The sequence below is a fragment of the Neolamprologus multifasciatus genome, chromosome 7, assembly GCF_963576455.1.
Source record: "Neolamprologus multifasciatus chromosome 7, fNeoMul1.2, whole genome shotgun sequence".
NCBI classification, from domain to species: Eukaryota; Metazoa; Chordata; class Actinopteri; order Cichliformes; family Cichlidae; genus Neolamprologus; species Neolamprologus multifasciatus.
In genome coordinates, this window is record NC_140445.1 from 28,206,343 (window position 1) to 28,233,838 (window position 27,496).

Below are 27,496 nucleotides of genomic sequence, written 5' to 3' on the forward strand. Positions count from 1 at the left end.
CAACCTTTTTTGGTGGATTTTATCTCTTGTTGTTAATTGTTGTAAATGGGCTCCAGCATCTAATCCTATAACAAGACAAATCAAGACAAGAATCACACACACAGTACTATTGTTGGTTTATTATAGCATGCAATTTCATGTGCTAAAATCTTCTTTTTCATAACTTAACGTCTCAGTGCAACCCCAAAGCAGTATGCCGCTGGGCCAAGCTCTCTGTAAGTCATTGTAATACATTTGAACAAGCCAGAAAATGCACCAGAAGAATCAGTCAGTAAAACAAAACTCAAACAGTTTCATACATTATTAAGAGCACATAAATCATCACCACCATAGGTTAGACTTTACTCCAGCCCTGCATTACTGCACAATTAGTAAAAGGGAAACCTTTCACAACGTGATATTTCCAAGGAAATAAATGGAATACATAACAGTATTATTCATCTTGGGGACCTTTTGGATATACCGTCTCTTAAGGATTGTAGTTTCCTCATTCTGAAACATTACACAACTGCCCCAATGACTTAAACATTTAACTATATCTGATTATCACAGGTTGTATAAATGAGCGTCTATACTAAAAGTCCATCTAATGATGGTGTCAGACTGTATACAATGACGGATGTGTACCATCTCTTAATAGTTTACATTTCAATCGAACAATAGATTCGCAAATAAAATGTCTAATACAGACATGAATAGTCAGAAAACATCAGTTCATATGTTTCACAATCAACAAACAGGCTTTCCCCCCATATAATATAGAATAATGCGACACTTTTTTTCTAATAAAAAACATTTTTAGCAAACTTTCATATCCAAAAGAAGCAGACTTCGAATATACCAAGAAAAAAAAATACCACAACAACCAAATGTGGTTATAACAATAATAATATAATCTCTATTAAACAATAATTGATTTTCATGAGCAAGCAATTAAAATGCTGCAAGCAAACTTCAGCACTTGACGTGGCCACACAGTGGGCATGTGCAGAACTCTTACAGCGCTGGGTGTGTTGTATCACAACTACAGAATTGTCATTACTCCTCCGCCATCACAAGAGGGATTAGATCGCATGCATGACGCAGGATGCAGGGAGGGCCAAGGTTTAGGAAGAGGGTTGAAGGGAAGTGGGAAGGGGCACTCACTGGGTGCGATGGGAGAATCAGTGCAGTGCAGTGCAGTTAGCCACTACAGCAGTGCTCCAGACACTTTATAGGAAACAGGGAGTATCACTTTGACATTACTTCAATACTCACAATACTGTTTTTACATACAGTAGTGCCCAGCCCTTTCTCATGTGAACACAAATAGCAAAGCCAATACTTAATACCGAGAGGCAAAGAAAACACTGGCAAAGTAAACATTGGCAAATAACATAATCAGTGCTAACACTTTAACCCACGTATGGTTGGGGTGAAAGGGTCAGTTATCAGCAAAGTGAAATTCAGGCAAATACTTCCACATAATATTCAAAGTGATGGATATAGAAAAAGCCAAACTAGTTGAGCAAATTAAGACTTCCCTGAGCGATTCAAAACAGACATGGGTCCGCTGGCCCCCTCTAATGGAACAAAGCACAACTACAAGAGAAGTATCTCACTCCTCGACTTGACAGAGCCTCTCCCTCCTCGCACAGTTTACAGGGGAAGGAAAATTAAAAGCTGTTGGCCGGGGCGCGGATTTCAGAGACTGATTGTACTGTACCCAACATGGCACTTGACATTATTATGTTGTACTTCAAAGGTGAAGCTGTAAACAGATGCAGAGTGATAGTATAGGTAGCTGAGCTGATTTAATAACCGTCTGGAAGCAGCTAAATCCCTGTGCCTGCCCTTGGCTTTCACGGTCACACAAAACAAAAAATAAATAAATAAAAGTTTTTTAAATTCTAAAGAGTATCACATCAAGTTATAATGAAATGCTCAGACCAATTTATCCAATTCCCTTCTCTCTCTTTCCTTTTACTTTTATAAAATAATGAGAGAAAAGATGTTAATGCTTATGTTTCTGAGTTTGTTTTTTAAATAGGTACAGTAGCGGGGATAAGAGGAAATTAAGGAAGGAGCTTGAAAGACTTGAAAATCAGTTAGCTTTCGTCCTCGAGATTTAGAATTGGATGTAAACAAACCTCATAACTTTATATCCCATATGTATGTATGTATGTATATATATACATACATCCATATATATGCCATATATATATATATATATATATATATATATGGCATATTTATAAAAGGATTGAGGCACAACAGGGCTGTATGGAAATCACCCATATTGAAACAAAGCCACGGTGAAGTAGCACACAGTAATGTAACACAGACAAACATTAGAAAGCAAGTCTACCGTGATGTAACACGCAACTAACAACAAAAGAGTGGCAAAAAACCTATACAAAAATACCCAAACAAACAACTTCACAGAAGTTAGTTAAATGAAACTAACCAAAACTTTTCAAAAAGTAAAACAAAGGTTTATAGCATGAACAGATGCACGAAGTGGCGTCCCTCTCTTGGGTAGGCTTGACCTTTAAACATCACGCACAGCTGGTAAATATTGTTTACACAACACACACAAATACACAAACAAACAAAAAATGACGGGACCGGAAATAATAGACGGTGGACTTTTTAAAATGCAGTTTCGTTTTAAGATCACATTTGTGTTCGTTAACACCTTTGAAATGGTAAACAAACAGAGGTTGTGTGTGAGCGGGGGGACTGTAGAGCACATGCTTCGTTTTAGACCACGCTAAGGAGAGAAAGGCCACTGTATTGCATGTTTGTGTGAATGGCAGTCACATGACGGCGTGAAACTCTTTAACTTAATAAGAGTAGCTGATTAGTGCCACTACAGGCACAAAGAGATCAAACTGACTTCATTACATTTTCTCTAGCTGCTGCTTGAACTACAAAGTCTGTTCCTAAATAAAATACATTTATGTTAAAAGTATTGTATCATTCATTTAAAAAAAAAAAAAGTAGAAAACTGACCTTAGGTGATCAGTGATCTTTTTTTTAGGTCTGTATGTTTGTGCCTCTGATCCCATGACAGGACTGGAATCCAGAGACCAACGTTTAAAAGATCATATGACTCAAAAGACAGAGGCTTGATTCACTATCAGCATTTTTTAAAGACCTTGCTGCTCTTTTTTTTTATTTTCTCAGAAGGGTGCCGTGCCCTTTCTATTTTTGGTCTCAGTATAAGTAACATCTATGTCTTAATCTTTTCAGAGACGTAAAATGAAATGTCAATACGAAACATAAGGCTGCTCAGAGAAGGCATTTGTTATAGCCTAATAAGACATGGAAAAAATTTTGTCCGCCTAAAAAAGGGATAAATAATTCCACTGTTTACCCTTTAAAAAGCCTATGTGGGCCTTGACCATAAACCAGCACCTGCTTTGAAACTTTTGGAAATGCATGTTTTCCAAGGCACAAGCTAAACGCAAATTACACACAGCGAATTAATGTCAAAGCATTCAATGTTTGCGTAAGTAAATGTAGGGTCTGCTGCTGCAAATGACTTCTGTTTAATTTCCTGTGTACCTAAATGCTATCTGGGAGAAAGGATCTCAGTAAACTTGGTAAAACTGAAGAACATTCACTTATCATATTGTCATCCATAAACTTTAGCTATCTGACAGCTTATGCAGAACGACAAGACAAAAAAAACAAAAAAAAAACTAAACAAATGAATTCAATCCTATGTGACCAATCGGATGGTTTAACAGCTCTCCAACCCTCCTTGTAAATATGACCAGATTTGGTACGGCAAACACAGACAAGTTCAGCATCTACTATATGGGAAAACTGTCTATTTACCTTCCTAGCCATAAACAGCAAAGTTGGAAAATTAGTAAAATGTGTATAACTCTTGACCTTGCAGCGTGGCACAGCACGGGCTGTTGACCTTTATCTGTCAAGTTTCAGTTAGGCATGTGATCAACATATATGAAGGCTGGAATTAAAAGGTTTTCCATTCAACCAGGATGTGGAACTCAGGTGTAGCTCTTTGTAGGTCAGTGATTGACTTTGTGTCCTCTTAGCTTCCATTGAGCAGCATCTCTGGCCCAGGTGTTTCGGGACAAGCCCGGGTAGAAGTGTCACCCAGTCGAGGGGGTCCAACCTGGAGCTTCGCAATGCCCAGACCTCCTGAGACTAACCCTCCTGGAGACAGAGACTTCCTGCAAAACAGGAGAGAGCAAAGATGTGAGACAGGAAGACAGCAAGAGACTGTGTGACACTTAAGTCAAAAATGACTCAGGACTCGGGGCAATCCTGTGAACAGTGATTACCATGGTAATTCACCTGAAGGCCATTTTTTTCAACAGGTGAGCATCCATCTTTTCTGACTCTGTTTGTGGGTGCTCTGCTGCAGGAGATGAGATGAGGGTAGAGGAGCACGGAGGTGAAAGGAGAAGGGAAGCATCCTGAGACTGTGGGGTGACCAGGTCCTGTGAGGCAAAATTGTAACACAAGACAAAGGATAAAGAGGTCTGGTCGATAATTAAACCTTTTTTTTCTCAACTTGTTTTTTTACTGAGACTGTTCCCAGTTCAGAGTTGGGCAAATTCAACATCAATCTTCAGAACATGAAACTACATATAACGTCAGCATACACAAAATCATACTGACCTGAGACTTTATTTCCTGCTGGTCCGAATCCTCCATGTCTAGAGCACAGAGTTCGAGCTCGATGTCTCGATCTGGGTCTGACTCGCTCTCGGCTCGGTCCTGATCCTGGCTAAAGGTGGTCCGGTGAGCTTTCAGATCAGACACAATTTTCTCTCCGCTCCCTATTGAAGTTCGTCTGGCATGTAGCTCTGAAGCACAGAGCTGCTCACTAAAGCAAGCACAGACAGGCACAGATCAGTTTTTTTTAAACAAAGATTACTGTGTGGTCATGTGGTCATAACTTGAAGTAATAGTTTTCTGTATGACTTTATCAGTCTCTCACATCGTTCGAGAGGAATTTGCTGCAATTCATAGAGGTTAGCACGCATTTGTTTTTGCACAGCTCTCTATGGTCCGGCATCAGAGAGCATTTCAGTCAGGTAGGTCTGGACTTTGACTGGACTATTGTGACACCTTGATTCCTTCATAGCCAATGTGTTGAAGAGTTGCTGCTGTGATTGATATCACTGTAATGCTGCATGACACAATTAGGTCTGAGTTTAAGTGGTCCAGCATATGACCTCACATTTCACTTTACAATATGTTGGTATCCACAGGAGTTTATTGTTAACTCAAGATGCTCAGATCCTTGGGCTCGCAAAATGAGCCTAATTCATCAACCCTCCACCACCGTGCTTTAGAGTTAGTGTGAGATGTCTGTGCTGATATGCTGTGCTTGATTTTCTTCGAAGATGGCACAGTGCATTATGGCCAAAGAGCTCTACTTTGGTCTCATCTGTTCCAAGGACAGGTTTGTATAGATGAAACTTTGCAGACCTAAGCCGTGCTGATATGTCACTTTTTGAGAGAAGAGGCTTTCTCCTGGTAGCCCTTCCAAACAAACCATACTTGCTCGGTCTTCTTCTAATTGTTCCGTCCTGAACTTTAAAATCCTAACTGAGGCTTCTAGTGTCTGATTTCTAGCTCTGACTGTTGCACAACTCTGACTATTTGGGGTAAATTTGATGGGATGCCCACCGCTGGGTATGCTCCCGAAATTTAACCAAACCTCTGCATTTATCTCAGTGGTCTCTCTTGGTGATGATAAGTTAATCATGTGCATTTGATTAGCAGCATCTGGCTGCTACTTACCCTCTTAATTCCTATGGAGGCAGTAATGGTGTGCTTAGCCCTGTGAAAACTTCCTTTTTCACATGACAGCAATGAAAAAAAACTAGAAGGAAAATGCTGTACCTCTCCAGGAAACTGGAGTGGCTGGAAGAGTCCGATCCTCTGGAGCTCCACCTGTAGTCACTGTGATCCAAGTGAGCATTGTAATCTATGAACGAATGAAGAGTTGTAAAGTAAAACATTTGTAAAAACAACTGAATCACACCAAATAAAGCAATATAAGAAAAAACATCAGATTGTGCGTTAACTCTTTTCAAAGAAGGTACTGATCTACTTTTAAACATTTCTTATCTTTTCTCTTCTCTTTTGGTCCCTTTTGAGTTTTTCGTACGATATCTTCTTTCGTTTTTTATCCCTGCTCACCTTTGAAGTTGATGGGAGTGGTACTGGCGCTCCCTTGGCAGGCTGTTGCTTGGACAGGGTCAGTGGTGTGGTAGCCTGTGCGGGACGCCCTGGAAATGGCCCCCCACTTCGAGATAATGGGCCCCTCACTAAAGGGAATGATCGGGTCTTCGTCTTTCAAGCGACGGTAGTTATCCAGCGAATGCAGCCATCGCTTCCCGACGCCGCTATCTCCGACGCCACCACCTCTACTTTCGTTACTGTCCAACTCCTGCATGGGGAAAACACGTGCACATTTTAAAGAGATCGCACACATTTGTACACAGCCAAAAATTCTGTGTTTTGCAATAAACAATTGATCCTTTTGTATATATGAAGAGCCTTACCGAGTGCTCAGAGCAGGCGTGAGATGAGGTGTGTGCAAGCGTTTCAGGCTCAAATGAGCTGAGGCAGGGCCCGATGGTACCACAGGACCAAGGTGAGTAGTGAGCCAGGCCTTCATCACCTCTGAACCTGCATCCCACACATTGACCTCCACTATTTTCCACATGCTGAAAGAGAGAGATAGAAAAACAGTAAAAAAAAAATGATGGTGGAATAAATTACTTTGCTTGCTGTTCATTGCTCTAGATTTACTTGCCCAAAGGTCAAGGAGATTTATTTATTTATTTAATTTAAGATTTATTTTTCAATTTTTCAGGCACCTGAGGAAAATAGCTACACCTTTTTTTTCCCTCCACTGATCTTCGGCCAGGAATATGCCATGAAATATTCAGCTATGTGAATGGCATGCTGGTTCAATATTTCATATGTTGCATTTGATAAATCATGCAGAAAAGCTAACATATTTTAAGGTGCCCATTCTCTTTCCCAGTTCATTAAATACTGTCACCTTGGCTGGTTTCCTTTGGCACCTGTGCTGTGTGACACCTGGTTACAGCAATAAGAAGCTGGTCTTAACTCACCACATATGGACACCTTTAAAGGACCACCTTAAAGGCATTAAGTAGCCTTTAGCATAATTTGCAAATGATCCTGAACTTGACAACCAAGAGCAAAATTAAAGTGTAGATGAAAACAAAGTTCTAAACACAAAGAACAGAAACCACTCTTCCCAAGCTTAAGAACTGGTAGCTGAAAACCACACCCACCATTTTTTGTTTCCTTATATGGACTTTGTCACTCTTTAAAACAGAACAGTTATCTCCCAGCATACAATATTGCTGCAGCCGGTGAGTCAAAGGACATTTTGTTCATATCTCAGCAATCTGACAGAAAGGCGGTATTTGACACCCTGAGATGAGAGCGTGTTGGTCATCCCTGTGACAGATTGGCAGCCTGTGTGTGGGTTTAGATGGGATTCAATTCCTCCAAGACCATGCAAAAAGCAAAGTAACATCCTTAAAATATAGCAGCCACATGTACTCACTAACTTGAATTTCTGCACTTGCTGCCAGTGCTGACACTTTGCAAAAATCACTGCGCCGACAGCCAGTCTCCTTGGTCTTATTTGCTTATTCTTGTTATGCAGAGTCTTTAAAAATTTACTGAACGTGTTAAGCAAACAATTAAAAAAGTTGTGCACCTAAAAAGCGGTCGATTTAATCGTGGATGTTTTCACAAACAGACATCTGCCAAACTGTTAAACAAAGCTTTACTCCGCTGAAAGCCTGAGTCACTGCTTGGTGAAGTCTTGCCTTCTCTTTTTCTCTCTCACTTTCTCCCGCACAAACACACACACACACACACACACACACACACACACACACACACACACACACACACACACACACACACACACACACACACACACACACACACACCACAATTGTGCATTGCTATGGTATCTTCCTCCACAGTTGCTAGGCAACTATCTCCCACTTAAATAGCATTGGACACAGCTGAAGCATAAGCTTTTGGGATAGGAATTAAAAAACAACATAATTTAAAACCGTTAAAACACATAACCAATTCACCCTTCGTAGCTTCAGCCGCCTGCAGTGAGCACGTTAATAAATATTTAATAAAAAGAAGGGCAGTTTTACTTGTCATGGCAATAAATCCCCTTAAAAGTGTTGTGTGTGTGTCTGTGTGTGTGTAAATAAGGAGAAATGGGCATCTCTCTTATTTGCCTTGATACCTCTGTTCCAAAATCAATGGTGAAGATGGGGGAAGACTGGGAGGGTCTGTTGGCACTGTGATGATGGTGATGATGAGCCCACTGTTCCTGCTTCCTTCTGAACAGATCCTCATAGCCTAGAGCAACACGTCCGTAGTCCTGAAGAGGGAAGCGATGGGCAGGGGAGGAAACATCAACAGAGATATTACAACATATTTAGAAGAATAATATGAATAATAATATATCTGAACCATGTGTCAGAGAAATGTTCACAGTGGTTATTTTTTCTATTAGTTTTCCTCATCATGTGTACATGCAAGTGGGGGGGATACTGAGTTGCATTGCACTTAGTGGATTAATTTTCTTTGAAAACAAGTCTTGTTATGTACGACAGGTAATGTAGCTCTGTCGGTGAAGTGCACTTTAGCACTGCGGCAGTATAGCTGGTAATGCTATACGACGATGTGAGAAGGAGACGAGTGAGTGGGAGAGGCAGAGACATATTCGGGTGAGAAGTGGGAGGACTATAAAGGAGGTTGAAGCTCCATGCAGCAGCTCTGTGACTGAAGGGGAAGGTAGAGGTGAGGCAATATGTGGGTGTAAAAAGAGTAAGAGAAGGAGAGGAGATGTTGCTGTAAAGAAGCAATAAATCTGTTCAGTGTAACACAGACCACCACCAATTAAAAATTGATAAGGTAATGTGATATATTGGGATGTTAGCATTATTATCCTCAGTAGGGACCACTATTTTTTAATTACAGCATAACTCAGTCACTTATCTCTCCTCTGTATGCCCACTGATCAATAATTCATATATATATATATATATATATATATATATATATATATATATATATATATATATATATATATATATATATATATATATATATATATATATATATTTATATATATATATTTATTTTTTTTATTTTAAAGACTTCTGCTCTTCAAATGAGCCATGGGGGAAATTACAATATCACCACTGAATTAAATGTCTAAGTGAGACGTTATTGATAAGAGCAAAGTTTATTTTTCCAGCCAATTAGTAGTGAGTGTTGCCCTCGGCAATGGTGAAGATATGTTGGAAGATAAAGGGCCAAACGCTGCAGTTCTTCAATAGACCACTTGGGGCTGGCTCTAAAAGTGTGTCAATTCCTGTACACCCCCACGCTACATATGCCCACTTAACTGAAGAGATAAAATGTATTTACAGCTTTGTTCTATCATTTATTTACCCCCTCTCTGACAGCTACAGTGCCCTCCATAATATCTGAGCTTTTTCCCAGCAAAGATTTTAATGGTGATTACAGTAGCAGTGTTGCTGTTTTGGATGCTAGAAAAAACCTTTTCTTTTCACTCACTGTGAGCTCACTGTGTCGGTAACAGCTCTGCCTCTTTGCTCTGAGTGTGTGCAAATTATGACATCATCGCCTTTGCTGCTGCTGCTGCATTATCAGTCTTTCTGTTTAAAAAGTGGGGGCCGTGTGGGATGTTGTCATACTTTTTATTCACATGCCTGCTCCGAGAGACGCTTCTACTGCAGGTCTATTTTTAGTCGCAAATGTGGGTGAAACGTTCACGTTTACATGGTGACAACTGCGCTCTACAGACTCATAGATTAAACAAAGCATCGATGCAAACACAAAAAATATGTCTTTTATATACAGTCTATGGTTGCCTCCCCTACCCTGTGTAGCCCTGCACGATGTTCAGCTCCAGAACAGTAGTTGCTGTCTAGAGAGTTGAACCTCTCCCTGAGTGGAGGTTGGTAGACAGAGGAATGCAGCACCTCTGGAGGCAGTGAGTTACTCCTGGCATCCTCTCTGTGGTACAGCTGCAAATGTAATCATCAACATTATAAATAAAGTCGCAGAATTACCACACTTTATGGTAGTATGATAGTTGAGATTGCTCACCTGAGGCCTCCATACTCTCCTGCTGTCATAGAGGGGAGCGTAAACTCCATGAGCAGGGCCCATTGGGTGCCCTGGGTGGGCATGGAACGTGTGAGGTCCAATTCGATCTCTAGGCGGGTGTGATGGGTACCCCGAGGAAGAAGAAGGTGGGTGTGGAGTTTGAGGTTCATTTGGGTAAGAAGATGGAGGACCAATGGAAGGTGGCAGAGAGGATTCTGGGACGTTGGAGGATCGCAGGAACCGAGCCATACAAGGTTTGTGAGGGGGATGAAGACTTGAAGGGTAATAGGAACCTGCTGGAGAGTAGGAAGAAAAGAAGAAAAACAGAAGCTATGAGCACTTTCCGCCTATCGCACAACAGTGAAGTATTTCTGCACATCCAACTTCGTGTAAAAACAAACTCACAGGCTGGCTGATAGTGGGCAGTGTCATATGTGGAGTGAGGCTCCTGGTAGTACACCTCGGACGCCTGAGAAGGATGCGATGGACGCAGAATAAACTGACCATGTTTGGGTACAGGAGCACCACCATCAGACCGTCCGACTGTGGTCAAGGGAGACATCACTGATGGGTGGCTGACTGGAGTCCTGGGAGGAGAGAGAGGCTTCCTAATGAACCGAATGACAACACACAGAGAAAGAGTTAGTACAAGATTGGGACTGAGTTGGAAATTCATATGGTGCTAGAGTTTTCACCTGTAGTTATTCTCTTAGACATATAAACAACAGTGCTATGGTTAAAGCAAAATTGACATTGATCACAGGGTTAAATACCAACAACAGAAGATGTAAACATCAGCAAACAGGTGGAAAAAACTCTTACTGTTCTGCTGACCCAGATGTGGTTTTGTTGGAGCCAGACACATTGGGCCCACTAGTTCCATTTGGCACAGCTCGCTTAGATTCCTCCATCACATCGAGCCCTCTGGAGATCAGCTGAGGGTGATTTAGGCTGGGTACTCCCTCCGCCATGGTGGCTGTGCTGTCTCCATTGCCTTTGAGCCCCTGTCCTACTCCTCCAGACACATCAGAGTGAATGCTGCCCTCCATGGTGAAAGTTTTATTCATTCCCCCCTGCGCTAAAGGGAACCCACGGCCCACACTGCTGCTCTTCTTGTTCCTCAATCTAAATCTATCGAGTAAAGGATGCACAACAGGAGCATTCAGTATAATGGACATGTATTAGATGCTATTTTTTTTTAATCATAGAAAATGAAAGTTATGTAGTTGCACACTCACTTCTCCAACTCATCCTGTGTGTGCGCAAATGTGCAGCTGGTTCCTCGGGGACAGCCTCCCTGCTGACGAAGATCTCGGCACATGCTGGTCTTATACTTGCTGTTTGCCTGAGGCTGCAAAATGCACAGACCCAACTATTAAACTACTACGTTTATCTCATAGGTAAACCTACCATAATGAACATATCTCCCTACAACAACAATTTCAGTGCTTTTCCAGGCGCATGAGACTCACACGGCAATTTCAGTCTCTATTCGCTTGGCTATACTTCACGTGTTTTTAAAGACGAGGTTCAGTCCTCTCAACTAAATCTGTTAACTGTTAACAGCTCTACCAGCTCTTTAAAACAAATATTATGTTAATGGTCTTTTACAAACTTGCAGCGCATCCCACCTTATACCTGGATATCTGTTTTGCGACTATAACTGTTAGCCTCAGGGTACCTGTGGAGTTTCATGGCTCTTCTTGCTGAAGTTCTGTATAAATTCCACCAGACCATGAACCACCAGCTTTACAGCCAGCATCACACTTTCGAGCTCCTCCCATGATGGTGCGGAAGCATCTGCACACAGAACGACAACATACAGTTTGTTAAGCAGATGTTTTTATTACTAGAAATCCACAAAATTTAATCTACTGTGCCATGTAAAGGGTGGAATTACTAGCCCTAACCCATATTTCTCAACCTGTTGCTTCCTAAACCCAATAGTGGGATTAAAACAGTTCCATCCAAAAGTGGAACTGTAATTTTGGTAGGCCAGCCAATCCTGAGAAGGTTCACTAGTCTTCTGGGTTTTCTCCGTTTGTGGATAATGACTCTGGCTGTGGTTCACTGAAGTTCCAAAGCCTTGGAAATGATTTGTGATGCTTTCCAGAATGACAGATGTCGACAGCATATAACCAGCAGGGTGAATTACTTTTCACACAGGTAGGTTTGGATAGCTTTTTTCCACTGATAAATGAAATCATCATTTAAAAATGCCTTTTGTGATTACTTAGGTTATCTTTGACTAATTATTAAATTTGTCTGATGATCCGAAACATGTAAGTGTGAGATACATGCTATTCACAGAACTAAATTACAGAAAGCCCAAGTAAAATTCAACCAAGAAATGTGTAGTGTAGCCCTCTGAAAATATAGAATAAACAACTGAGACCCTGTTACCATTAAGTCAAATTAATACTCTCCCCATCTGGAGAGTTATTTCTATCTTTTTGGACGTTCCTACACAGTCTAATAACTAAAGAAGATATGAAAGGAGGAATGGTAAAGCTAAATACTATCATAATGAAATGTCACAGTAATATTTACAGCATTCAGATCTTGGCTTCGTGTATTAAGATGTCAAGATTTGATAATTAACACAAAATACAAAGTACAGCTGAAGGTCACATGACTATTTTGTTTGAAAAGCACAAGCTTACAGTTTTTTTGCTGGCTGTAGCACAGCAGCAGCACTGCAGAGGGATAACACCCCACATGACACCAAAGAAAATATAGCCACTTGCAGTAATGCAGCATGTATAATATATTGTCTAATGATTTGAGAGGCACAGTGCAGAATACATTTCTGAGTGCTGAGGGTGTATGTAAAAGACAAATAGACATCAAACACTTAGTCATTATGTTTTGATTAGTAAATGTTTAGCACACATGATGAATCATAACCTCTGTCTTGCACTCGCAATTTGCCTTTTGGCATGTAAGCAGCACTTCTTTCACTCAACAATCCTTCTGAAACCCTAATAATTAGAACCATATGGATACTGTTACCCTGCCTCCCACCCTACAGCAGCTGGAATAGGCTCCAGCCCTCCTGTGACCCTCATAAGGATAAGTGCAAGAAAATGGATGGATTGATGGATGAATACTGTTCTCTATGTGGCAGTCCACACCAGTGGCGTGTTGAAGCTACTGTAGGTGGAGTCACTGGGGATATCCAGGGGTAGAAATATGGAGTGAACTAATAAACAAAAATATATAAAAGAAACTAAAAAAAAATAATACCGTGGGCAATATAAACAGAGTTAGAGAGGCAAAGCTGAGATGGTTTGGACATGTGCGGATGGGGGTAGTGGAGATATTAGACAGAGATTTTGAATGAGGACAAGCAATGGGTTGATGTGACAGAGGAGGATGCTAGGGAAGCAAATGAACAAACAAACCTGATGCTATTGTCTCACCGTTTATTTCATAAAAATCTGACTTGGGTCTTATTTTCTTGTTAATAAATGATACAAACTGTGGTGTGTGGGGCACGTGGAGAAAACCAGAAAAAGCTTGAGATCCATGGTGTTAAATGAAGGGACGTACCTGGGTTGTGGTCTATGTTGGCTAGCAGTTCTAGGTGTGGTCTAAGGCTTGTGAGGTTGGCAGGATCTCCTGTCCTCTGCAAGACGATCGTCAGCTCCTGAACACTCTTTGCAAACGACTCTGGAGACTGCAACTAGAGCAGATGAAAGAAGATGATGGTTGTTTTTCAAAGAATTAATAAACAGATGATTGCATTATTCCTCTGCTTCCGCTCTCCAGACACTTGTTATAAATAGAGATGGACCGATCCGATATTACGTATCGGTATCGGTCCGATACTGACGTAAATTACTGGATCGGATATCGGAGAGAAATAAAAAATGTAATCCGATCCATTAAATATCAAAAAAGCACCTCACAAAACTTGCAACATGGCATAACTCGGCTCATAACCGTAGCACGTAGCAGCAGTATGTGTCACGTAATATAGCGCATGTGTCTATTTGCAGCCTCGGTACCAATCCGAGTTATCCCAGAGAGAAGTAAAGCAAGTGTGTAAGTTCATCTCTGAATGTTTGTAAAGCATTCCCACGTTAAGCTTAACAACCGATATATGGAGCGACTGCCTCTCTCTCTTCCTCCCTCTCCTGCTGCTACTTCAATCATGAAACTGATCAACAATCAGCTGATCGGCTTTTCTGTCACGACTACCGTCTCTCTTGTTTGTTTATTGCCCACTTTGCGCCAGAAAGAGGAAACCAGCAGCTGAACAACAGCAGCACGTTTAAGCTTGATAAGCTGTTGTTAGAATTTATTTAATATTACTTTCTACACCAGGATCCTTTTCTATGTAGCTGACGGCTGGTAACTGTGCAGGGGCGGATCTAGCAAAGTTTAGCCAGGGGGGCCGATAGGGCATTAACAGGGAAAAGGGCACAAAGAAATACTTTTCTTTCTTATTCTCATTTAAAATGTCTAGCTTTTAATAAATAATTATCCGAATCTTACACCCAAAGTTTTAATCTGATGTAAAATGTATAGAAGTCCATTACTGTATATAGTAACTATTAAGTCTAATATACCCTAATAAGCTATAGTACTTTTTCCTTTGGGAAGATACCATCTGTGCAGTCTGCAATTCTGTTGAAGAAAGATTTTGAATCTATTTAATTATTCTTGAAAAATAATTTATTTCTGCGCATTTTTTTTCACACTGCATCAAATTAAAGTTGATTACGTCAATTAAGCATCATGAGGTGGAGGGTGGGGTGTGGTTCCCTATTTTTTTTTTTTTTTTTTGCTGGGAGTTTTAGAACCCTATTAGTTAGGTTGCTTACTCTTTAAAATACCAGAATAGGGAGGATGGAGTAGGTTTGATTGATCAGTATTGCTGAACTATGAAATATTTTGGGTGCAGTGTATTTTTTGCATACAGGTAAAACAGAATAGCTTTAGTGTTTGTTTGTTTTTTTAACTTGAGTATGAACTTATACAAAAAGCAGCAAGATATTAAAAAAACAGTTTTATTGATTAAAAAATACACTATATCGGATTGGTATCGGCGGATATCCAAATTTATGATATCGGTATCGGACATAAAAAAGTGGTATTGTGCAATCTCTAGTTATAAACACTGCTTGAATTTTAAAAAGCAAATTCAAGCTGTCACAACCTTGCACGCGGTCACCAGAGGTGAGGACACGAAGCCTAATGGTACCTTGTCAATGATGGACTGCATATGTGACTTGTGGACCAGGTCTCCATACAACAGAGAGGACCACTGCTCAGGTGAGATTCGCAGGCCTGCTTCCATTGCAATGTGGACGATCTGCGCGTCATGTTCCCTCCTCAGGGCCTCATATGTGCGAAACTCCTCCTTGAGCTGCATCAGGGAGGAGTCCTCATCACGCTTTGTCACCTGATGATGAAGATGGATGAGCGAGAGAGGGGATGAGAGACAGGGGAGTGAGAAGAAGAGACAAGGACACAAATGACTTTTGTCTCCAATACGATTAGATAGACAAAAAAAAAAAAAGAAAAATCAAACTTTAACACGATTTCAAAATAAAGCTTCATGTAACTGAGGCACAATTTTAGGTTATCAACACGATCGACGTTTTGTGGGGTCAGAAAATTGAATGATTAAGGCTACTATGATAATTTTGTACCAGCAATGAAATCATGTTGTTATAATGCACACCTGCATAACTGATTTTCTGTTAACTCATCAGAAAATCTCATTGTCCTTAAATTACAATACATTTCTATCTGTGAAACCTCAAATGCTGAGTGTCGTGTTTGCAATCAGTCTCGTAAATGAAACAGAGCCGTCACTTTGTCAACATGTGGTGTCTTCAGACTCAAACACTCAAATTCAGATCACACAAAGGGACTCTCCCCTTCTCAGAATCTGCCCTATGAGTAATCATCATAAGACACCAACGCACTCACTGCCAGCTGTTTACAAATATAAAAACACAATCAAATTTCACGATCAGGTTTTGTCTTTACTCCTTCATCTATCTTTGCATCGTTTATCTTTCTGTGTATCTCTGTGATGTCTCTGTCTGTCCTGCGAGGCGGGGCAACAGGTGCAAATATAAACTGCCGTTGCATCACAAGCAGATAGCAGGCATTTCTGCCCTGCCAGCGATGTCTGTCATCAGATGACAGACATAAAAATACACACGCGCGCACACAGACGCGCACACACACAAAAATATATTTAAAGAAGCCCATCTTCTTAAAAAAGAAGTGGCCCCTTATGAATTATTAGTACCAGTATTTAAGTGGTGAGGATTCACACTGTAATCCACTGGATTGTGCTCATTTTCATATCCATCCACAGCTGAAAGGGAGTTTTGCAAAGCTTTCTCAGACACTATGACTAATTTTAAAAGAATCGTTATTTTTACTTTTTTTTTTTTTTTGGAAAACATTGTACTGACGAGAATGTAAGTTCTGGAAAGTACCTACAAAACCAATGCCAAAAAGGGGATATTAATTTGAAGCACCGCCTCATCAGAAAAGAAACCTGTGGTTGTACATGACAATCTATTTAGGTCCCCTCCATTAATGAGGCCATTTATCGTGGCTTGGGTTCTTAGGACAGCACCAAACGGTGATGGTTTTGTAACGTTTGACATAGAACAAATTCAATGATCTGTGGTTTGCTTGTTCAGTTCACTGAAATGTAGAACTTGTCATTGCAGCATGTTTACACATTCCTGTAAGTGTGCATACATCTACTGCCTGTACCTTGAAGCAGGAAGCCCTGTAGAGCAGCTGCACGACGTGGCCTATGCTGGTTTTGGAGGCCTGGGGGAATCGAGCTTCAAGCTTTTGGACTACAAACAAAACCAGCACCTTCCTGGACAGAGCTGAACCGTCCTCCAGAGCCAGTAAGACAAGCTTCAGTGCATCTTCTTGCATAGCTGATGGACGACGAGTTGGAGGGTTGTACAGGGATTGAGAGATTGACAGGATAGGAAAAAGGTGGTAATGACAGGGGAAGTCAGAATGAAAGTAGCAGTATATGAAGAGGAAGTGGGGAGAAAAGAGAGAACTCTTTACCACAAACACACTCAGTGACATGGGCAGCATGCACATGCTATACATATTCGAATATTCAACACTGGTTACATAAAGACTAAACAAAGGCAAGTCTATATCTAGTAAACAAAGGGTTTTGGAGGTGTCCTCAGACTTAAATGAACTCATTGTGTTATCATGACGAGAAAATCTTTCCCAGTCAGAATCTGCCCTATGAGTAATCATCACAGGACACCAGGTTCCAGCACCAGCAGGCAGTTTGATGAAGCAATTTAAACAGTTCTGGACACAATGAGTCCACTGACTTGATAAAAGATGACAGGGTGACACAAATCTAGTCTAACAGCATGAATCGTTAATGTTAAGGAAAACTCTTTAACTGCTCTGCTTCCACCTTTAATACTTCAGAGTGTCAAATGTTTAATAAGTGATAGTTGTAAGACAACATGTTTTACATGTTTACATCTTTAGCATACCTTACAGCACTCCAGTGATGATGCATATACATTATGCAAATGGTTGGAATTTAGCTGTGATTAGAAAATGCTTTGCCTCACAGGCATGAGTATAGAGGCACTATGTGATATAACTAATATGCTTCTGTCATGCACACTTACCAGGTCCCAGAAACTGGCAGCCCCGTGCCCTCACTGCAGCCCAGAGGTTTGCAGAGAGCTGCTGGGGGTTCTGGTGCTGAAGGATGAGCTCGGTGACTGTCCTTTCCCCCAGAGAGCGGCCTGCCCGAACTGCCCGCACGCGACCCTCCTCCTCCACCAGCTGGCAGTTCACCAAGGTCACCAGCTTCCTCTGCATGGGCCTACTGAGCACACTCGGGCTCAGGTTTGCCACACCTGTATTAAGCGACAGCTCCGGAGTTAAACCCACTGTTTCTAAAACCAAATAACAATGAAAGCATTCACTTTAGTCATCAGATATTTAGTCTCAATTAAATAATAGCTTAAGAAAAACAAATTAAGAAGAATTTTATCCTCCTACACAAAAATAACAGCTGAGCAGTCAGTGTTCTTATGCATGTAATAACCTCCAACCAAACCCTTGCTTTTCCTTCTTAACCAGATATGATCACCTATGAGCAAAATGATGAACACTGCCCCAATCCCATAAACCGGAAGTCTATGAACAAAGAACCAGTCTTTTTCAGTAACAAAATCTTCTTTTTATATAGTCCGCAGAGAGATGAATGTTCCTTCAGCCTTATAAAAGCACACAAGCTTCCAGCATCGTGAGAAGTGTGAGAATCATCAATGCCAAGTTACACAGGCAGCCCAACTGCAGTCCCCACGCACTGAATATAAGGAGCTTAATTCTTTTTCACAACTGCCCAAATGTACCATACAAAGCACACATATAGTACCTTTTGCGCCGCTGATGGGCTTTAGGTAGAGAGCCAGCTCTTCTACACACATCCTGCAGACCTCATAGTGTTTAACCTCTGCTGCACTGCTCAGACTCACGGGTTGAACATCTGGGACCTGATATCATACCAGGGATGAACACAGAAGATATATAAACATGTAAAGCTTCAGGCTTTTCTCACTGTGACAGTGTCACAATCGCTCACATAAACAGGAGTTCTCTCTTTTTTGCCTCACCTGAGCGCCAACCAGCTGCAGCAGGGCGCAGTTGACAGGCAGCAGGTCGATGTCGGTGCTGATCGGCGTCTGATCAAAGGGACAGGCCTTGCGGTGCAGTTTGTGTAGGCAGGTCTTACACACCGTGTGGGAGCATCCCAGACTGATGGGCTGGTGGCTGCTGCTGTCAAACTCATTGTAGCAGATGGGACAGGACAGGAACTCTGTCCACTGGGCCGCCTGCACTGGCATCCTGCCACCACACCACCGAGACAGGCGATGCCGAGCTCAGGTGGAACGCATGTCAACGACCCCGACAACAGCACCTGCTTGCCAGTGCCAACGATGACTGTAAGGAACAGGATGTAAAGATGTGAATTAGCTATTTAGGGATCAATTAATACATCTCATTTGAATTCAAATATCATTTGGACCGATGTGCATGAAGCCCAGCAAATGTGAACACTGGATAGGTATTTTAGTTCCGCGCATTTTGCAAAGTACAAAGGCAGCCCCTCACATGTCATAAAAGTTATACATTTATTATTTGCAGTGAGGGCAATAAAAGTGTTTAACTTCCTAAAAGAAGTAGCTGCCGCTGCCAAACACACACTGCAATAAATGGCACCTCCTCAGCGAGAACACAGTTTCAAGTCCAGGTCTATATTTCACCGATCTCATTACAAAAGCAACAACAAGTGGGAACAGACGATGACAACAACAGCAAGTAGGAAAGAGAATTTAACAACATTATTTGTGAACCTGTTATGAGAGTGCAAAAGTTGAGAATGTATATTAGTAGAGAAGCCAAAAGAAAAGTTTTACATGATTGTGAGACTGAAATCAGTCATGCTGAGTCTTCCTGGTTTGCTTTTTATAACATACCGTACCTTCTCTTGAGTGTGCATGAGTGTGGACATAACTGATAAGCACTGACAGTTGTGCACAGACAGCTATGCACATAGAGCTGAACAGTACCAGAATCGTGTTTTTTTTTTATTGTGAGGACAATTTCAAAGCCGAACACTGCACCAACACACACAGAGTATCATGAAAAGTTAAATCAAAGCAATTCTAGATCATTAATACTGGTTTTAATATCCATTGTTTTGTATTTTTACACAACTTAATTATACATTTTCCAATATATTTTAAATCATGTGCACAGATAATTGGAAATAAGCCGTTTTCAAGATTTGAGTCGCTTTGGCAAAATGTGCAGGATATAATGCTGGGATACTCTATTTTACTACATTAACATCCAGATTACATTAGTGCTTTAATAAAATACTGCTGTGATCTACTAGAAGAGTCAGGCTTAGCCACTTACTGTGTACAGCGTGAGAGAGGAGGAAAAGTATCAGGTTTATTTTTGAATTAATAATGGATGTTTGTTTATGGGATAAAGTAATGCTGTGGTTTTATTTTTGTTTTGTTTTTTCTGTATTATATTGCATGTTATTTATATATGAAATACTTAGTGTATTATAGAGATGTTATGACTAATCTGAAACTATGATTAAAAACATCTTGTCAGTAGATGATTCAGTTGACCAAATCCATTCATTCATATATTTTCTTAGCTGCATTTTGAACTCAGGGTCAACAGAGCCAAGCTGTCCTGGAAGGAGAGATGGGCTACACCCTGGACAGGTGGCCAGTCAATCACAGGGCTGACACAGAGAGAATCAACTGACAAGCACACATGCTAATATGTGCTAATATTCTGTGTAAAAGCCTCATGACTAAGCTTCTATACATAGCTGGTTATTGACCTCTTGCGCATAATCCCATTAACCAAACGCAAAACCTTTCATAAAATAGAACCACAAAAAAGAAAAAATCAAACACAACACGATCCTTCCGTCTCCACTATACAAAATGTTTAACACTGCCTTCAAATGGTGAGCACCTGTTGAATTCATAGTCTGTTGCATCTGCTCAAAGTACAATATTCACTAAAATAACAACAGCTGGTGCCCTCACTCAAACGGATTTAGAGATACAATAAAATAACTTGCACACGCTAACTGAAAAAAGACGACGATTAGAGGGAGCTGTTAATCGGCTGCACCGTTTTTTGTTTACATGTGTAGGTACTGCATGTATCAAACTAATGGAGAACTATTATCCAAAAACAGAAAAAGACACCATTTTTAATTTTATTTTAAATATTATTTTTGGAAGTTTTATGAAAACCAAGTCTGTTAACAATGGCAACTTTGCAGCAGAAGGAGGTAAAAAAAAAAAAAAAAAAAAGAGGAACTGTGCGCATTACGCACGTGCTGTACTCCGCGTTAAACAGCAAATATGCTCAAAAAAGTCCTTCAAATCCATATGCAGCCATAATCACATAAATGGCAGCCTGCCAGATTTACTGCAAAACAAGACATACGCACCTTCGGAACGACCCACGACTCGCCTTGGCAGCGCTCTCTGCTTGGCCGCGTGGATAGCCCCGCTCTGTCCTCGCGCGTCATATTTCCTTCGGCGAGAAGCCCAAATATAACACCGGTTACAGCTTTTGTAGCCCACAACCTGCTAAAGAGTGAGGTAACACTCATGTGATGAACCGGCTTCTGAGGGCTTTTTGGAAAACCAAGAAGGTGGGGAGTTTTACCACGGCGCGTGAGCCGGATAATGTCTTTCTGTGAGTCCTTGCAAATTAAGGGGGGTGTAGCCTCTGGGGGCAACTGTTTAACCGTGATTCACTGTCTGTAGTCACGTTGACAGCCACCTGTTCCTGTTCTGACAAACTGCTATCCCGTCATTTTTTTTTCACAAATAAGCCCCAGCTACAACTGTGCCTGAGTGCTCGAGGTACAGCAGTACTTCCCGGGTTGCTCGATGCAAGCCTACGCTATCACACCACTATTAAATTAAAAAGCACGAGTACCTCACATTACATGAGTGGCAAAAAAAAAAGTCATAATAGACACAAGATTTTTATTTCTTGCATGAGTTCATCACTGCTGCATTTAGGCAGAGCATGCACATACAGTGGGGCAAAAAAGTATTTAGTCAGCCACCGATTGTGCAAGTTCCCCCACTTAAAATGATGACAGAGGTCAGTAATTTGCACCAGAGGTACACTTCAACTGTGAGAGACAGAATGTGAAAAAAAAATCCATGAATTCACATGGTAGGATTTGTAAAGAATTTATTCGTAAATCAGGGTGGAAAATAAGTATTTGGTCACCTCAAACAAGGAAAATCCCTGGCTCTCACAGACCTGTAACGTCTTCTGTAAGAAGCTTTTCTGTCCCCCACTCGTTACCTGTATGAATGGCACCTGTTTGACCTCATCATCTGTATAAAAGACACCTGTCCACAGCCTCAACCAGTCAGACTCCAAACTCCGCCATGGCCAAGACCAAAGAGCTTTCGAAGGACACCAGGAAAAGAATTGTAGACCTGCACCAGACTGGGAAGAGTGAATCTACAATAGGCAAGCAGCTTGGTGTGAAAAAATCAACTGTGGGAGCAATCATCAGAAAATGGAAGACATACAAGACCACTGATGATCTCCCTCGATCTGGGGCTCCACGCAAGATCTCATCCCGTGGGGTCAAAATGATCATGAGAACGGTGAGCAAAGATCCCAGAACCACACGGGGGGACCTGGTGAATGACCTGCAGAGAGCTGGGACCAAAGTAACAAAGGTCACCATCAGTAACACACTACAACGGCAGGGAATCAAATCCCGCAGTGCCAGACGTGTTCCGCTGCTGAAGCCAGTGCATGTCCAGGCCCGTCTGAAGTTTGCCAGAGAGCACATGGATGATACAGCAGAGGATTGGGAGAATGTCATGTGGTCAGATGAAACCAAAGTAGAACTTTTTGGTATAAACTCAACTCGTCGTGTTTGGAGGAAGAAGAATACTGAGTTGCATCCCAAGAACACCATACCTACTGTGAAGCATGGGGGTGGAAACATCATGCTATGGGGCTGTTTTTCTGCCAAGGGGACAGGACGACTGATCCGTGTTAAGGACAGAATGAATGGGGCCAAGTATCGTGAGATTTTGAGCCAAAACCTCCTTCCATCAGTGAGAACTTTGAAGATGAAACGAGGCTGGGTCTTCCAACATGACAATGATCCAAAACACACCGCCCGGGCAACAAAGGAGTGGCTCCGTAAGAAGCATTTGAAAGTCCTGGAGTGGCCTAGCCAGTCTCCAGACCTCAACCCCATAGAAAATCTGCGGTGGGAGTTGAAAGTCCGTGTTGCTCGGCGACAGCCCCAAAACATCACTGCTCTTGAGAAGATCTGCATGGAGGAATGGGCCAAAATACCAGCTACTGTGTGTGCAAACCTGGTAAAGACCTATAGTAAACGTTTGACCTCTGTTATTGCCAACAAAGGTTATGTTACAAAGTATTGAGTTGTATTTTTGTTATTGACCAAATACTTATTTTCCACCCTGATTTACGAATAAATTCTTTACAAATCCTACCATGTGAATTCATGGATTTTTTTTTCACATTCTGTCTCTCACAGTTGAAGTGTACCTCTGGTGCAAATTACTGACCTCTGTCATCATTTTAAGTGGGGGAACTTGCACAATCGGTGGCTGACTAAATACTTTTTTGCCCCACTGTACAAACAGACACAAAGCCCACACGGTCATGAATACTTCCAGTCTTGTGACAGAAAGAAGTGGGTGTGCATTACTGCAGACCACAACTTCCTCATCAAGGTCCTCTCCTTTTCTGATTACACTAAAAAAGGGAAATTAACCTATGAGCAATGATTTTTTAAAATTTTTATTCTTTTGGGGATGCCTGTGGCAGAAGCGCCCCGAGTTCTCACTTGAGAATGAGACATTGTGAAGAGCATGAACAAAGAAGAGGGTCAATATAAGCTAGCTTGGTGAAATTTAAAACACACAAGGCCAAAGCAGTTTTTGTTTTCCTCGCATGTTGCTGCTGAGCTACCCACTCTACTCAGTTGACGAAGAGAAGTACATTGTGTCTTTACAGCCAACAGTTGGCGAGCTATCATCTGGCTGTGAGGCCTTGCTTGGCCCCCTCTGGGTGTGTGTTCGTGTGTGTGTGTGTGGGGGGGGGGGGGGGGGGCATCTGGAGTTTCCTTTGGCATGTCTCACAGAGAAACGCACACACAGACAAAGATTGTTAGGGAGTGTTCTACAGAACTTGAAGTAATACTCTACAGCGGGGTGACATTTCGCTCATCACATGGGTATTTGCAATTTGATTTAGGCTTAAATTGACACTTATGCTTGGACTAAGACTGAGTTAACACAGTTGAAGCTCTTAGAAAATATCATGCCACAGCTCAAGTCCTTGTTACAGTTACAGGTTTTCGCTACACACTGAAACCTAATTTCTGCTACTGAAAATGGCAGCACATTTGAAAGGAATAGCGGAAGTAAGGATCATCCAGCAGACAGCCAATGAGACTTCAGTCCAAGCAGAACACACCCACTAGCCACCAGGATTAGGTCATAGCTGGAGTGAGAGCAAACAGGCATGTAGTAACAATGGATGGGTGAATTTTGATATGCGGCCCTTACACCTTACGTGTGCGTCTGTTGCCGCCAGCAATTCCTGAATGTGTTGGGTCATGATGTTTTAACTCTGACTCCCGCTTAAGTATTTCTGTAGGCCCAGCGGAGCGATGTGGCACAGTTACCTCTATTCCACCCCCAGTATCTGCAGAGAGACCCTTCAGGGGCAGCACTACTTCTTCATACACTTCTGTGTATAAAGAAAGCAAAGAACGTGGGGCATACAAGGGGAAATATTTGTATTTCGAAACAATTTTAAGGCCAACATCGCATAGTAAAAGTAAAATAGGAAAACACGTTTTAAGCAGTTATGCAGTGCTTAGACAATACAATCTTAAATTGGCTGTGACAGCTATAAGTTTAGGGCCTCCTTGTGGCTTTGCAGTCCAAGGCGTTCAGACATTCACGTTCAGATGCTTGACATTCCCTTTTATTGTCAATCCACATTTCCTGTATCGAGGATTCACAATACAATACCAGCATGACAAGACCCCCTTGTGATTCATCACAATATCTGTGTAAACAGAGAAGAAGAACAAAACACAGAAGAGGCACAAAGCACTAATTATGTATTGATACACTATGCTGCGGTGTTAGAGTCAGTGTGAATTATGACTGCTACTGAATAAGGCACCACAGTCGCTCAAGGTCACAGGTTCAAAACCCAATGCCTTTTTTTGTGTGGAGTTTGCATGTTTTCTCTGTACACAGTTTCCTCTGGGACCTCCGGTTCCTCCTGCCATTGAAAAACATGCTTAGTTAATGCTGCTTATGAAGGCCAAGGACATTCTCGCAAAACATATCAATGCTTTCAAGAGTTTTACAATAAAGTGCAGTTGGGTGGGTGGGGGGGTTGTTGGGTTCCCCTACTTTTTCCACCGAAACCTAATTTACTTGTAATGAACACATCACAGCTCCAGTTTATTCATATTTAATGCCTCTGAAATATGTCCACACATTATATTAAAAAAGGCTGAAATATTTCTAAATACTCGTGACTTTTAACACTTTTCGCCAACGTGCCAATGACCTGTTAAATTCAACCTCACAAATATCACAGCCATAATTTTACCATAATTTTACCGTCCAAGCCTCGTGGGAACATTGAAGCACAACAAGGCTGAAACTTTACGCGCACGACACTGCTGCCAATAACATTTTAATAACATCTTTCAGTGTTTACATTTTAAAGTTTAATGGATACTTCAAAATCGCAAATCGGAAAACCTCATTTCACAGTGACAGTTTTTATATGAATGAAAACTTTCTATTTGAGTAGGTAGCAGCACCTCTGTGAAGTGGAAACAATAAATGCAAATGACAGTCAGCAGCAGATAAAGGATGAAGGGAAAGTTAGACTTTAACACTGAGAAATGATGGCGCCAGGTAATTGTTTGCAAGACTCTCAAAGGGCACAGAAAATCCAATCTGCTGCACAGGGAGCACAGAACGCTGATGCACTTCGAGCCTGCGATATAAATCCATAACATAAAGTCGCACCAATACACTGGAATTACCACACAGCTCGTTTTAAATGTTGTCATAGCTTAGCAACGCTAAGCCATAACAGTGCCAAGTTAACCCTGATAAGACAATGGTACTCGTGAGTTTATTACATTTCATATCACTTGTTTCACCATGTCATGTCACTTGGTTTTTTTTTCAGTGTACTGTGGGGGTATGTGGGCTTGTGTGATTATTTATTCATTATGTCTGTCATCACAGTGTGTGGGGGTAGTGTCTAAATGGGAGGCAGGGCACTCATACATCTCACAAAGCTGCTGCTGGCTGTTTTATACAGCATATATACACACTGCACCATAGTCTGTTTCACTTTGCCTGTGATTTGTGTCTGCAGCAAAGTGGAGGGAGGGCTGCTGCACCTTTGGTTAATAATGTTAGAACACAAGGTTGCTTCCAGTTGCAAATCAGCAGGTTATACAGTAACCTTCCCTGCAGGGCGGCCATGCTGCATGCTTAAACTTTAAGATGACAGCGGCGGTACATAATATGCAACACCTGAACTTGGAAACTGCTCTGCTACGGCTCAAGAAGTCACTCTCTCAGCAACAGCGATGTTACTCCATAAATTTCACACTGGCTTGGAAGCGATCTCCGCGCACTGGAGCCAACATTAAGCAGTCTCCACCATTACAGCAGCACATCTACTTTCATATCGCTTCACATATTGTCAATGAGTGCCTCAACTCTTTCCAGAAAAGCCCCTCGTTTGTATTCCCAGCTCACTTAAGTGCTGTCACTTCATTTCAACTACAGCCCACCTTCTTTTAATATAACACCAGTGCCGATTCAATTCTAGAAATTAATGCGCTAGGAGCATGATGGTTACTATAGACATTGCTTTTTTTTTTTTTTTTTTTTTTTTTAGATCTTGAGCCACGATAGAAGCTCTTATTTGCAAACTATGGGGGAATAAAAAAAACCCTAAACAAAAACATGTAAACAACCCCAAGATGTCAAAGCTCTGCAGAAAAATCTGAGCAGCGGGAGAAAGTAGCGCGCACCTCTGGATAAGTCACTTACCTCACGCGTTACACCAGAACACCGGAATAAACATATTCTTAGCCATCCACGTGAACATGCCTTCAAAATTATTCTTCATCAGTTGCAAAACAAGCGCAGGGAAACATTATTTCTAATGCGACACTGACACTGCACGGCATCCCAGAGCAGTAGAGACAGGTGCCTTGGTCCGCTTTTAATCCTCTGCCCCCCTTTCGCAGAATACGTGACTAGAGACGCTCGCTCTTCTCAGGTACGGCGAGCCACACGCCCTCTGCTTGACAAACCGAAGCTGAAACGAGGAGATGGTGGTATTGCTCCGCCAGTGATGGTTCCCGAACTGGCCCTCATCATCGGACTCAGCACCGAGCTGCACGGACAGAGAGGGGCACGCTCCTCCCCAGATACGATTTACTAACTGCACCGCGGTTCGGCTTCAAAGGCTGGTGCGTAAGGGTCAGGGGAGCGGTGTAATGAGGATGGCACTAGTTTAATGTTGTGAGCAAGGATAAAAAGATGTAAAGGGGCAAGCCGGAACAAGCCGCTTTTCGAGGCGTGGGCTGTGAGCATTTAAAGGAACAGACCGAGAAGCAGGGTGGTAGAGGATGCGCATCGAC

The 27,496-nt window shown here is 41.7% G+C and overlaps 1 protein-coding gene across 7 annotated transcripts; it reads right to left on the reverse strand.

Annotated features, from left to right (window-relative positions):
• Positions 1-99: 99 nt before the first annotated feature.
• Positions 100-27,442, reverse strand: rc3h2 (ring finger and CCCH-type domains 2). 7 transcript variants are annotated; one of them, XM_085168808.1, is made up of 19 exons: positions 18,846-21,070; positions 18,608-18,725; positions 17,850-18,083; positions 16,939-17,114; positions 15,398-15,598; positions 13,741-13,873; positions 11,870-11,988; positions 11,427-11,539; positions 11,011-11,319; positions 10,594-10,796; positions 10,189-10,484; positions 9,960-10,106; positions 8,291-8,428; positions 6,537-6,701; positions 6,172-6,421; positions 5,872-5,956; positions 4,639-4,846; positions 4,312-4,457; positions 100-4,187 (listed from the first exon to the last, which is right to left on the reverse strand). In XM_085168808.1, the coding sequence occupies exons 1-19, from the start codon at positions 19,074-19,076 to the stop codon at positions 4,046-4,048; spliced, it is 3,414 nt and encodes a 1,137-aa protein (XP_085024934.1). In that variant the 5' UTR covers positions 19,077-21,070; the 3' UTR covers positions 100-4,045. The 7 variants fall into 7 exon arrangements, with proteins under 7 accessions (XP_085024934.1, XP_085024933.1, XP_085024931.1 ...); XM_085168807.1 differs by having other exon boundaries at positions 17,850-18,122; XM_085168802.1 differs by lacking the exon at positions 100-4,187 and adding an exon at positions 26,901-27,442 and having other exon boundaries at positions 4,437-4,846; positions 17,850-18,122; positions 18,846-19,173.
• Between the last annotated feature and the right edge of the window lie 54 nt (positions 27,443-27,496).